Here is a 12678-nt window from a genome sequence, read left to right as displayed (position 1 = left end):
CACCTGTCCATAACAGTTGCAGTACTATTCAGAGCTTTAAAACACGGAAGGGGCGCTGCGACTGCGCCCTATAACCCTTTGTTTTTTGCGGGGTGAAATCCTTATACTGGCTGGAGGGCCTACCCCACTAAAACCCCCCCGGGTTTACCTCCTGCAGGTTGAGTCGGCGCCATGGGGTCGGTGAACATTCACCACGATGCCGCCCGGCCGCCCTAGCTTGCGCCAGGGCTCCCGCGCCAACGGAGGGGCAGGTCAGTTATCCTCCGACCCGCCCCCCAGACGAGTGAGGCCGTGCAATGCAGGCTCCGGAGTCCCTGTCCAGAGTTCGCTGGCCTCACTACGGGATCAGGCGAGCAGCGAACTGCCTTCACCTTCTCCCCATACGTCTGCGCCGCAACGGGTGCGCGTCCGCCGCGTCCTCGCGCACCCGCTCCGCAGCCTCCTTTTGCGACATAACCTCTCTGCAAAAGGAGGCCACCGCCTCCCAGGACTCCTCGCTACCGAGCATGGCGGCAACCACGCTCTGCGCCTGTCACCCAGAGACATAGGTAAGTTGACATATCCTTCAAAACCGGAAAGCAGTAATGCTCACACCTATTGTGGCATATGGTGGCAGTTCTTCCTTAGACGAACTCTTGAAATCATTTTAAACTCAGTGTTAATGCGGATTGAACTAAAATTTACGCCTTCCGTATGCGGTCAATAGGCATAAGCTCAAAAATATGCATGTCCAATTATGTATGTACCTGTACTTAGACACTTCATAGTTTACATGTAGGTAAATAATATATAATTTATTTTTCCACGTTTCAACGGGCTTCAGTATTTTTGTAAGAAATAATAATTATGATTGTGACTGGCGAAATAAACGTTCAAACTTTGTGGTGCGTAATTTGCGGACTTTTAAATTATTAGCCGCAGTTAAAACTGTCCGATAAAAATGGAAAATATGACTGTCGGATGCCGAAATAAATCACGGTTTATATTATAAACATAAGTTACAAAATAAAAATTTTAATTTTGAAAAGATGCGATGAAGAATAGATAATGAACATTATTGTCCAAGTGACAGCATTTTAAAGTCAAACGCAGGGTAGCCAGTTTGAGTAAATACCAATAGCAGTAGAGCTCGTTGTGAAAAGTGTTCGTCCAAGGAAGTACTGCCACCTTACGTATTTCTACCGCCATGCAGTTGGTACCTAACATGAGTATTACTGAGTTCCGGTTATGAAAGTTAAGGATGCTGGTGAAATTACAGGCACATGGGACATGTCGACCAAGTGACGGGACGAACAAGTCGTGCGCCTGGTGGTAAGTGACACGCCTGTCCGTAACGGTTGCAGTGATGCTTAGAGTTTTAAGTCCAAATATCTAATTGGCACTGCCACTACGCCCGTCCCCTGAAACATAACTTGACAAGTCCGATGTGCATGAAATTTCACCAGCACCCTTACTCTCTTCGACACCTAATGTATACATTACTGCTTAGCGGTAGAAATAGGTAAGGTGGCAGAGCTTCCCTGGTCGAATTCTTTCAGGAGGAGCTCTACTGCTACTAAAGAGTTATTTAGGTGGATGAAGAGGACGTGTGTGAGTTTATCTAGGTTGATGGTAAATGATGTTCTTGAAAGTATTCTTGACGCTTCTATTACGCATCACGAGTTTCCTAGAAACGGCATAATCAAAATAAGATTTTTTTGACAAACTACAAATTCCTACTTGAAAATTCAGCACGGGCTTGGTTATGCTGCAAATTTTCTCTTCAGGCAAAGATATAACAACAGTTTAAGCATGTTACAGTGGTGTTCCATAATTCACTTATCGAAATAAACATTATGTTCTTCTTTTATGTGTTGAGTTGTAGTTTTGAATTGTGTACATTTAATATCACAATAAAGTTTAATATCATTCTTACATATGCAGGGTGCAAGAAACGTGTCTCGTCGCGATGAAAAGATATACCAGATATTTGTTCATTGAATATTGTAATTAACATTGCAGATCTTATAGTATACTATATTAGATCGTACATTTCACCATAGACTTGGTATACGAATATTTTACACCATTATTTTTCATTTTTGATGTAGCATGTATTAAAGTTAAATTAATAGAATAGCATCAACAAACAACAACAATTGGATTTTAACCGGAAAATAGGAGGTCAAAAATGTAGCATTCAATTGCTAAATTTTACATTTTATGTTATCAAGTAAAAAATCATCAATATTGTAGTAGCACTGAGTACAAATTATGCAATTTCATTATAAATTGTCTACAATTCAATTCTTTAACAGCATCCGGCACTTTATTAAATAATTTAGGTGCTAATACGAACATTGTTCTACTGCAAAATTCCAGTTGTTTGTTCCGTATTTCTATTTTATTACTTATGTTTCTTGGATATTTAGTTTTGTCTGTATTAAAGTTGCTTAGATATTGTTTGACATAAACACGTAATATCCCCACGTCTCTTTTACTGTGTCCGGGGCACCCCGGGCAACAATCGCCCAAGGCCTTATGCTGATTGGCAATACCTTTCATCACGATAGTAACATGTCCCACACTTTACCATAGCAGCTATTTAACTAGTAATGCGGCCAGAATCGTTAAGTTCTGAGCCGCAATAATCTAGTGTACGCCATCAATATAACAAAAAGAACAAGATAATTATGTATAAAAATGAATGCATGTCTATTTGTTTTCTCGTATGCATTTCATTATGTATAATTTATTCAATTGCCATAAAACTTTCGTGAATTGTTTGCCACTCCTGCAACAGTTTTTTTATAATATCAAGTGACGGGACGAACAAGGTCGTACGCCTGATGGTAAGCTATACGCCTGTCCATAACAATTGCAGTGCTACAAGAGCTTTAAATAGCAAAGATTTGAGGGGCTGCTGCGCCTGTCACCCTGACACATAAGTTGACAAGTCCCATGTGCTTGTAATTTTAACCAGCACCCTTACCCTTCAAAACCGGAATACAGTAATACTGACGTTACTGCTTGGCGTCAGAATTAAGTAAGGTGGCAGTACTACCCAGGACGAATTCTTTCACAAGGTGCTCTACTGATGCTATCTATAAGTTTCTATATTAAATACCCCCTATAATAACCCCCTAGTGGGTACGAATTGCATATAAAGAGAACGGTAAGGCTACAGTCCATCACCCTGGCCCAATGCCGGTTGATACTTTACTTGATTTGCCGGGCAGTATTTTATAAAATTGTAACAGATAATTGAAGCAATATTGCAGTACGGTGTATACATTGGCGTAGCGTCTATTTGTTCCCCCCCTTTATTTTCATGATTACGAAAGTACATAGTTCGTTCGGGCAGACTCGGCTCGATCATGCTTTTATGTCCGCCTGCCGTCGCCATCTTTGCGTTGTTCAGGATATCGTTGTTTCAAATAGTTAAATTTATTTTCTGATTTTATTGAAAACAAAATTTGAGTGGGTGGGCTCGGAATAGCACCTCGCCGCCCCCATTGCTGTGCCACCCGGGGTCATGGACCACTCTACACCCCCCCACGCTATTAAAATCGCATCCACAGATGGTAATTCTGTTTATTTAGCTTATGTAATTTACGAAGCGTAGATAATTGTATTTCATAAAATATATATATTTCATAAATTGTAGTTCATAAAAGTGGCAGTTTGTATTACAGCTACTAACTTTGGCTTGGATAAGATCATTGGGTTGGTCGTACCAATGGTAGTCGTAATATAATTTTGCAAAAAGTTCGTAAAAACGTGTTATGCTTTATGAGTTTCAAATATACTACAGCGTGAGAAATATTATTAAAATTACACCTTCTTTACATAACACATGTAAAAGTGTACATTGTACGTACATTTTACTAACTTTAGGGAAACTTGTGGTGCAGGTTGTAATGTCGCTACTTCGAATACAGCCTCTAGGACCACTGTTAAATTAAGACATAAGTTCGCGTTGGACAAAATCGTTAATAAAAAAATGGTTTATTTTCTCAACACAAGAAAAATACATTTAGGTACGTATGAATAATAATAACGCACACATTTATCATTCTGGTGAAAACTGGCGAAAAGTTCGCTACGCGGGTGCCATGAACGCACACACAGATAGAAATTACACCCAACTCACAAGAAAAATAAATGCAAGCCTTGCAAATATTTCTTTTGGCCCGGGACCCGGAACCTCTCCGTCGCAGACCAGCACGGTAACCGTTCGGCCACAGAGGCAGTTAAAAAATATTATAATAGACTAACAATTTTAAATGTTGTATCCCTTGTGTGTGAGAGACTGGAGACCGTGTTAGGCAACTGAACCTATATTACAGCTTGCCAGGCCCTCACTCTCCTCAGACTGGTCTTAATTAAAACTAATGATCTTGAAAAACCCAATAAACTTTTGAGAAAAAAAATGTATATAATAATAATAATATAAATGTAACGACATTTTAAAGGGCCATATAATAATAATAATAATAATAATAACGCACACACTCATATACAGAGTGTTTTCTTTAAATGGGACAGTATGGGGAAATCCGAAACCATAGAAGATACAACTGTCTTAGGAAACAGTCTTTTTTGTGAAAGCAATTTTAAGAATAAGATAGGACGTTCATACAAATGAATAAAATTGATCAAAATGTTTCTTAGTGTTGATGTACTCAGTTTCACAAAGGAATAATTTCACGTATGAGACGAAAAAAATCGGAACAGCAGAAGTTGGTAAAATTTTATAATGTCAACTGTATTGCGCCAAAAATGTTGCCCCCCTTATGATTGATTAGTGATTGCAGTTGATAAATAATTTGTCGACTATCGACTGAATGTTAGCTAGTGCAATAAATAGCTGAATTTGCTCCTGCGCACAGGTTCATTTGAATTGTCAATTTTTGTGAGTTTATGCATACATACATTTAGAACTACGTCTGTCAAAAATACAAAGAGCAGACATAATTAAAAGTTTTCATTTTAATTCAATATAGATAATCTAAGGCGCCTGACCTTATTAAAATGCATATGAATAAAAATTGATTTCGATACTAGTAGGTCAACAGTCAAAACTGATAAAGAATGCAATAACACAATTAGTAACATTCACAGTTCAGACATTTTTGGCAAAATTGTGACGTCTTTCACAATCTATCGACAAAACTGTCGATAACAACTACATGACTGTTTAATATTTTATGAAAATTATTATTTTATTTCTTCTTCAAAAAAGACAGACAATAAGCGCTGCGCAGATTCGGAACGAGTTTGCTACCCTTATGTAAAGACAACCTTATGTAGTCTCTCAGTCCAACCTCACGACACAGTGCATTTTGACAAATGAAGAAACAAAATAACGAATTGTAGCCCATACCAAGATTCTTCATAAGCAATAAAATAGCAAGAATATTTGTAAAGGATTGAGCACGTACAATATATTATAGGGACATAAAAATGGAACGAGTTACGGTACGACCGGCGTGACTGGCCGTAAACTCCTGGTTTCTCGCTTCAACAATGTTTTATATACTCTCGTGCCTTCCTAAAGCACGATCCTTGATTGTTGTAGATGTTGTTCTAAAGTGCAATGGTTTTGTAAAATTAGGAAATAAGAAAACCTATTTAAGACCTCGGTGGCCCAACTGTTTGCATTATCGACGCTAGATGAGGAGGTCCCGGGTTCGATTCCCAGTCGGATCAATTTGGGAAATAAACTTTTCGGAATTGCTTCTGATCTGGGTGTTCTGAGTAGCGCTTGTTGCTCTGGCACACATAGTACAGGGAATTCCCTAGATTGTAGTGGTTGTCTGTAGAATGTTGTGGTTGTCTGGCATATTATACGTAGATACTTATTTTGTGCTCTTGGTACCTTGCAACTTACTTGGTAAGTTTAAGGCGACGTATTTCAACGCGAGCTTGCATTTCGACTCATTCGAAGAACAGAGTCCGATGTGTAGCGAAAAGAGGATAAATACATAATCTCGTTATTCAAACTAAGACTTATCTATAGGTGTGTTCAGAATTTTTTTGTTATTTTGTTTCGGAAATAAAAAATCAAACAACTGTCGATCTGATATCCACAGCGAAGAACAACGATAGAAATGTACAGTGTCCTGAGAATAAGCAGTCTTGCACATAGGTCTTTGTTCTACGGAAGAGTCGATTTTAGGAGGTGAGGTGTGGGGGACCGCACCTCGCGTCCCGCAACCCGCGTGCTGAAAATGAATATGAATAACATAAGAACAGGCAGAGATAATTTGACACAGACCCGACGTTGACAAGCGCCCGATGGCGACTGTCGGGGTAGCGGGCGGCACGGCTCTGGGCAATTTACCAATTTTCGGATAAATGTGAATTTAATAACTACAGGGCTTCAGTTGAAAACAAAAACTTAGCAGATTCTCTGTAGTACTTAAAGAAAAATATCTTCACATAAGAATTATTTGTAAAGTTAGATATTTTATTCTTAAATAATTCGATTTAGATTAATTATTAATTTTATTAATTTGTTTTCAAGATTTTATACGATCGTGCGAAGCTCATCGTGTAACAAATTAACACGTTCTTTATACAATATCCTTAGGTGTATCGTATATTTTCTGTAATAGTAAATACCTAAAACATTTGATCTTGTAAAATAGTTTTTCCCGCTAAAGTAATAAGACTCAAGAAGAAGAGTTTAAAAGAAGAAATTATTGTTATTTTTGCACTTTATTTAACCATTGTCCTTTAAAACAACGTGATACTTTGCTATTTTTCAAAAGATATATTTTAAATTCTTCCTTTTCTCGTAAACTGAAATATGTATGATGATCTCCGTAACGTTTTAAATTACTTATCTATTCATACATTGAATAGAGTTTGAGTACAATGCGAGCGATCAGGATCGCATTGCTTGCCTCCAGCTGCTTTCATATGGCGGGTGGGAAGCCTATTATGAAGGTAAACGAGCCTTTGAGATGAGCCTAGCTTCTATTAGGCACGACTGTAACCATAGAATAGCCTTCATAAATTCAACTTCGGTTATTTCGTTCGATACGGGACTTATCCTTGGTGTGTATATTTTAACAGCAATGTGTGTAATTCAATATTATACAGAGTACTTTATAGTAATTCTATACAAACTGGGCTTCTTTAGGCAATGTATAAAAGGATAGTTAATATTTTTTAGTCTAAACACATAATAAATCTACGTATTGTATAGAATGCCAGCTGTAGCAAAGTACAGTAATCAAATTAGTAGTTTCTGTTTGAATTTCCGAGTTGGTTTGTCCCTCTCCTGTGGATTTAGATTGTTAGTATATGAAAAACTTACAAATACTTAGCTCCGTTAACCCTTTTCCACCGGAGTTGTGCTAAGCGAGTCTAGGAAAATGAAGTAACCCTATTGGTGGATTTTTTCCTCGCACACTGCTTCGCTACGTCGCACATGTGGAAAGACAGTGTTAGAGTCCCAAAAATATCCCGAATTAAACTAGGAGATGTTGTAATGAAGATGCTCCTGCAACTTAAGACCATTGATCTCCGTTCATCGTAATGTACATTTCTGAAACCCTATTTGCAATTAAGTTTTCCACCGACTTGGGAACTTGACTACTCAAGCAAGGCTGTTGCCCTCATTGACTTTGATTGATTAATCTGTCAATACACGTCTTTCCTTAAGTACTTGGAGAATATCTACGACTTCATCTAGGAGTCTCTATACAGCTCTAGGTGTGGGATTGACTTTTGTTTGTTTATTGGCAGTCAATGGACCGAAGCCGTATTGGTTTTAGCGATGATCAATACACATTAATACTTCCTTTTTTATGAACTATAGAACTATATGAATAACGCACACCCTCGATGACTAGGGAAATCCCGAAATCTTGTATCGCTGGTACCATGGATCCGTGTGTGTTGTCTATGTAATTGTAATTGTTTAAGTGTATAGACAACCACAAATTAAACCCAAACTCACGAGATAAATATAGGCCATACAAATATACTGCCTCCGTGGCCGAACGGTTACTATACTGGACTGACACGCAAAGGTCTCAGGTTCCATTCCCGGGCAGGGAGAAATATTTGTATGGTATATATTTATTTCTCTCGTGAGTTTGGGTGGAGTTTGTGGTTGTCTAGTGTGTGTCCATGCAACCCGCGACACAGGGTTTCTCAAGTGCGGGACTATGTTGAGTGTGTGCGTAGTTATTATTGTTAAATATTCTCCCGATCCGGGAATCGAACCCGAGCAATCCAGCATGGTAACCATTTGGCCACGGAGGCAGTTTCTTAACTACATTCAGTTCATTACCAACATTGAATGCGTTTGAAAATCCTGATTAAATGTAAACAAGGCCCTCATAATATCACAAACGAAATAAGGGAATGTTCCAATTGCAAAAGTATGTAGTTTAAAATTTCGTTACACATAAAAGCGCGTTTTGTACACTTTCTAAAACTTACTAGAATGCGTTACGTGTTAAGAGTGGCAAATATACGAAAGTTAACATTTTAGACTTCTATTAACTTAACAACATAATTTCCTTTCTACTCCTAACCCTTTTTTGCTACTCTTAACCCGTCACCCATTCTGGAGACACATGGCGTCCCTAACGATTTTGGTACTGTAGCGTTCTCAGATGTGTTTCCATCCACCATTTCAAAAAATTTAAATTTATAAACAAAATTATAAATTATTTTTTTAAACTGATATTAGGGACACAGTGTGTCTCTAAAGGTAAATTATTTACCACCAAAAGAAAATATGATGTCTCCTTTTTTAATAAAAAAGCAATTGAATGGCATCTACGACCCTCAATTACCAGGGAACCATTTCAATATTTTATAGATAAAGCATTGAGGCTCGTGTTTGTTTATGGGTTAACTTAATAGATATACTACATCTATGGTTAAGTCCAATTTACAGTTAATATTATGGCGCGGTTTATATACTACTTTTATTAATAGATCGTATCACGCCCAGCGCGTCCAGTACGGTACGTTGGTGGTGCCTCTGTATTGTTCGCTGTGGCGTGCATTGACGGCTTTCATGCCGTACTCCGGAAGTGTATTTATTGCCTCTGATGCACAGGGTGAACCCAGGTGGTGGCCGAGCGGAACGAACGGCCCTATACTGATTGGACTCATATGAATCATATACACTGGTATGACGAGTATTGTAGCACTGCGCTTGTAGGTGTAATTTATGTCAAAAAAATACTTTTCGTTATTAACATAGTTTGTAAGAAATATTTTACTAACACGATATGGATATTTGTCCGAAATGAAGCTTTGTGTATAAATAATAGTTAAGGATCACAGCAGGATTGCTGTAGGTTAAATGCAGAAGCGCTTATTATGTATTTTGTACTTACTATTTGGAAATCCTCAGCCACAATATTGGCGCAAACACTGCAATGCATAATAGAAGCGTACGGCATCAGCGTATCGGCTTATACAACAGTTTCAGCAGCAGTAAAACTCCTCGTGAAAGAGTTCGTTCCTTCCTCATTTCTGCCGCCAAGCAGTAATGTTCCTTTAGGATTTTGGACCCACCGCTTGGTTCCAGTAGTGGGTCCAGGAGGATTTTCAAGTACTCATGTCCCCACTTAGATGGTGGCACCAACGATCTTAGTTTTAACGAGTAAATATTACTACTGAGTTTCGGTTTGGAAGGATGCTGATGAAATTACGGGCACATGGGACTTATGTCTTAGGGTGACGGGCGCAGTGACCCTAAGATCTTTGCGATTTAAAGCTCTGAGTGGCACTGCAACTGTTATGGATAGGCGTGACGCTTACCACCAGGTGCACTTGTTCGACCAGTCACTTGGTTAAAAAAAATCACATTTTCACACTGTTCAATGAAAAAATGCTACACAATATGTATCGTCTTGCCTCGTCGTGTTAAACAGTATTATTGCAATGCTACTCAATATTCAAACCTTACCTTATATAATTATAACTTTTTTTAAGTTTTATAATTACAACTTAAAAGTTTGCTTATCGACTTTTTATTGAAATTACATCTATTTGCCTATTTATTGAAATCGGTTAATGGAAAGTGCGCGAGATCGGATTTATCCCCTAGTTTGCCATGCAGAGGCAGAGGTGGAATATTTTCTTCAAATTCAAATGGGACGTACCCTCTTGCCAACAAAAAAATAATTATCAAAATCGGTTTACAAATGGAGTAACCGTGTAACAAATAGGTACACAAATAATACAGTCGAATTGAGTACGTCTTAATTTTTTTAAGTCGGTTCAAAATTTAACCAATACAACCAAACGATTAACGTGTACCATAGCGAGTTTTGGAAGTTAAGTTCAATGTTCGAGTTAAATTGCCTTTGTTGGTAAATAAATTCACACCGAGCAATAACTATCAACATGTATATTTTTTGGAAGCCAACTACTTACAATCAAGTTATGCGATATTTTACTTTTTATTTTCTCAGGTTGCATGCTATAACGGGCCGGTTCGTTGTACATAAACCTGTAGTATCACAGCTACATTGCTTCGTCTCACAAAATTTAATTAGAGTTTATTCAGGGGTGCATGGAACCAACCGAAATTGGCTCGCGTTCGTGCGTCTATAGGTAATTTTCCTCGGGCAACTTCGTTATTAGACTTGCCTTTTTGGAATTACCACACTCACGAGTTGCTGAATGGAATAAAATATCAGTTAACTTCCGGAAAATTTAAATGACGTTTGATTAGACTCATGTTCCGCGATTAATAATTGATGTTGTTTTTATTACCGGGTTATTTTGTCGATAAAAGTGTATTTTATCTGATTTTTATGTTGCGCCGTTTGTGGTTTAGCTACCATTCCCGTATACTCATATTTACGAAATTTACACTGTTCTTTCTGACAGACATGGCCGCTTTTAGAATAAATTTCTCATGGATATATCCGACTTAGGGACGTAATACTAGATTAATCTAAACTATTATATTAATTTAATCTAAAGAACTGTTAACACGATTTTCATGTTATTTTCACCTATCTAAGTTCAAGCCCAGGTTGTTGCAGGCTTGGAATGGAGACTCGGATATTATTTTATTCGTATTTAGTTACACAAAGGCCACAAAACACTACGAATTTCAAGAGTCCGTCCACTCTAAAGTTATTGTATCCTTAGGATTCAGAAGAATCCTAAAAGTTCCAGCCAAGTCAATATAAAAATAAAGTACCAAATGTTTGCTTCAAACGATATCTTTTATACAAATGTAAGAATGTTTTTATACTTGAAATAATTTATTTCTTATTTTCTGGTGCCGGGTCATGAGGTTTGATATAATCTTCCTGTGGCTTAGACGGTATTAATTTCTTTTTTTTATGGTACTTAATAGACAAGCTGCCACAGCAGGTGGGACATTCGTAAACCAAGGGCGTTAGATTAACGGGAAATGGCCAGTAATTTTTGGGCGAGTATTCGTTACGTTGGAATATCTCATCTTTGAGTACTGTTTTCAGCCAGAGGTTATTGCGCGCTCGCAAACAGGCCGAGGTGCCTGCAATGACAGCGTTGACGGCGCACTGGGCCACTGGGTCGCGCTCCACGCAAGTGTTAAACTTTAGATGACGTACGTTGCACCGGAACACCTAATAAAAAGACGAAGGGAAATCTTAAACAAAGCGAATAAAAGTTACCTCATTAGATTTCACTTCTGGAGATTATCCGTACAAACGAGCTTGATATTTTTTTAAATCATCCCAAATACTCGTATTCTTTGAACTTGTTCCACATAACAGCACAAACATTAGTAAAGCAATTTCGGAGCATTCATTTTACACCTGACCTTTTGTACATTACTAGAAAGATTTCAATAAAAGGTAAGTTATTAAGATTTATATTCAGCAGTTGAATCAAATTTTTTTTTTAGTTAGATAGTACAGATCAAACATGAACCCTGTAAGGGCATAGCAAAGTCAATCCTAAATTTTAAATAAACCTAAATTTGTATTACAATTTTTACTTATTAGATTTTTCTCAGTACCTCCTGTCCACACAATTCCATAATGCAGTAGTCCCTCCACGACTCTTCTATTAAATCCACCCGGTAACCGAGCTTCTGCAAGTGCACTAATATTCCATTGTTAGTATGCAATAGTCGATATAAAATTTTGTATACGTACTAGAATATAGTAGAGTGACTGACTGAGTGAGTGACTACGTGTATGTTTGGCCTGGTACAGAACAACATAATGTGTACTATATACTACGTCTGCCAAGAGTAGCGATTTATTATAGGTGTACAGAATCTTCTTTATCTGATTGGTGGTTGTGAAGCTGACAGAAGCAGTAGATAGAAAGAAAAAGCTGCAAGAAATCTTAATATTATGCCAGTTCTGGAATTACTTTCAATTTCCTCGTACTTTTGCAAGTGGTTACATTATACTTACTTCTTATGCCCTTTATTTTTCGAGGGTTGTAAATGACATCATTAAAAGATATACAAGGTCCATAATGTATTTTAACGTGATAAAAAGCCATTTTTCATTAATAGTGTGAATATTTTTAAGTTAAAGCTGATTGATTTCCTTCTTTTTCTTTTTTCTTATTGGCGATATCTGTTTTTGGATTTCGCCAGCGTCAAGTTTGTGAAAATAATATATGAAAGTAGTGAACGTCGCCAAAGTCAAGACGTTTGTATCAGAAACCCATCCTCCAAGATCAGAACCTTCGAGTCTGTAA

General features: G+C 37.7%; 1 protein-coding gene across 1 annotated transcript; it reads right to left on the bottom strand.

Annotated features, from left to right (window-relative positions):
• Positions 1 to 11231: 11231 nt before the first annotated feature.
• On the bottom strand, positions 11232 to 12441 carry LOC113239532. Its single transcript, XM_026476594.1, has 3 exons — positions 12387 to 12441; positions 11981 to 12066; positions 11232 to 11585 (listed from the first exon to the last, which is right to left on the bottom strand). Coding segments are annotated over exons 1-3 (435 nt in total). The 5' UTR covers positions 12388 to 12441; the 3' UTR covers positions 11232 to 11237.
• Between the last annotated feature and the right edge of the window lie 237 nt (positions 12442 to 12678).

This window comes from Hyposmocoma kahamanoa, unplaced genomic scaffold (assembly GCF_003589595.1).
Source record: "Hyposmocoma kahamanoa isolate Upper Pololo Valley unplaced genomic scaffold, ASM358959v1 99879, whole genome shotgun sequence".
In the NCBI taxonomy this organism is placed as follows: Eukaryota; Metazoa; Arthropoda; class Insecta; order Lepidoptera; family Cosmopterigidae; genus Hyposmocoma; species Hyposmocoma kahamanoa.
This window is presented reverse-complemented; position numbering and strand designations above follow the sequence as displayed.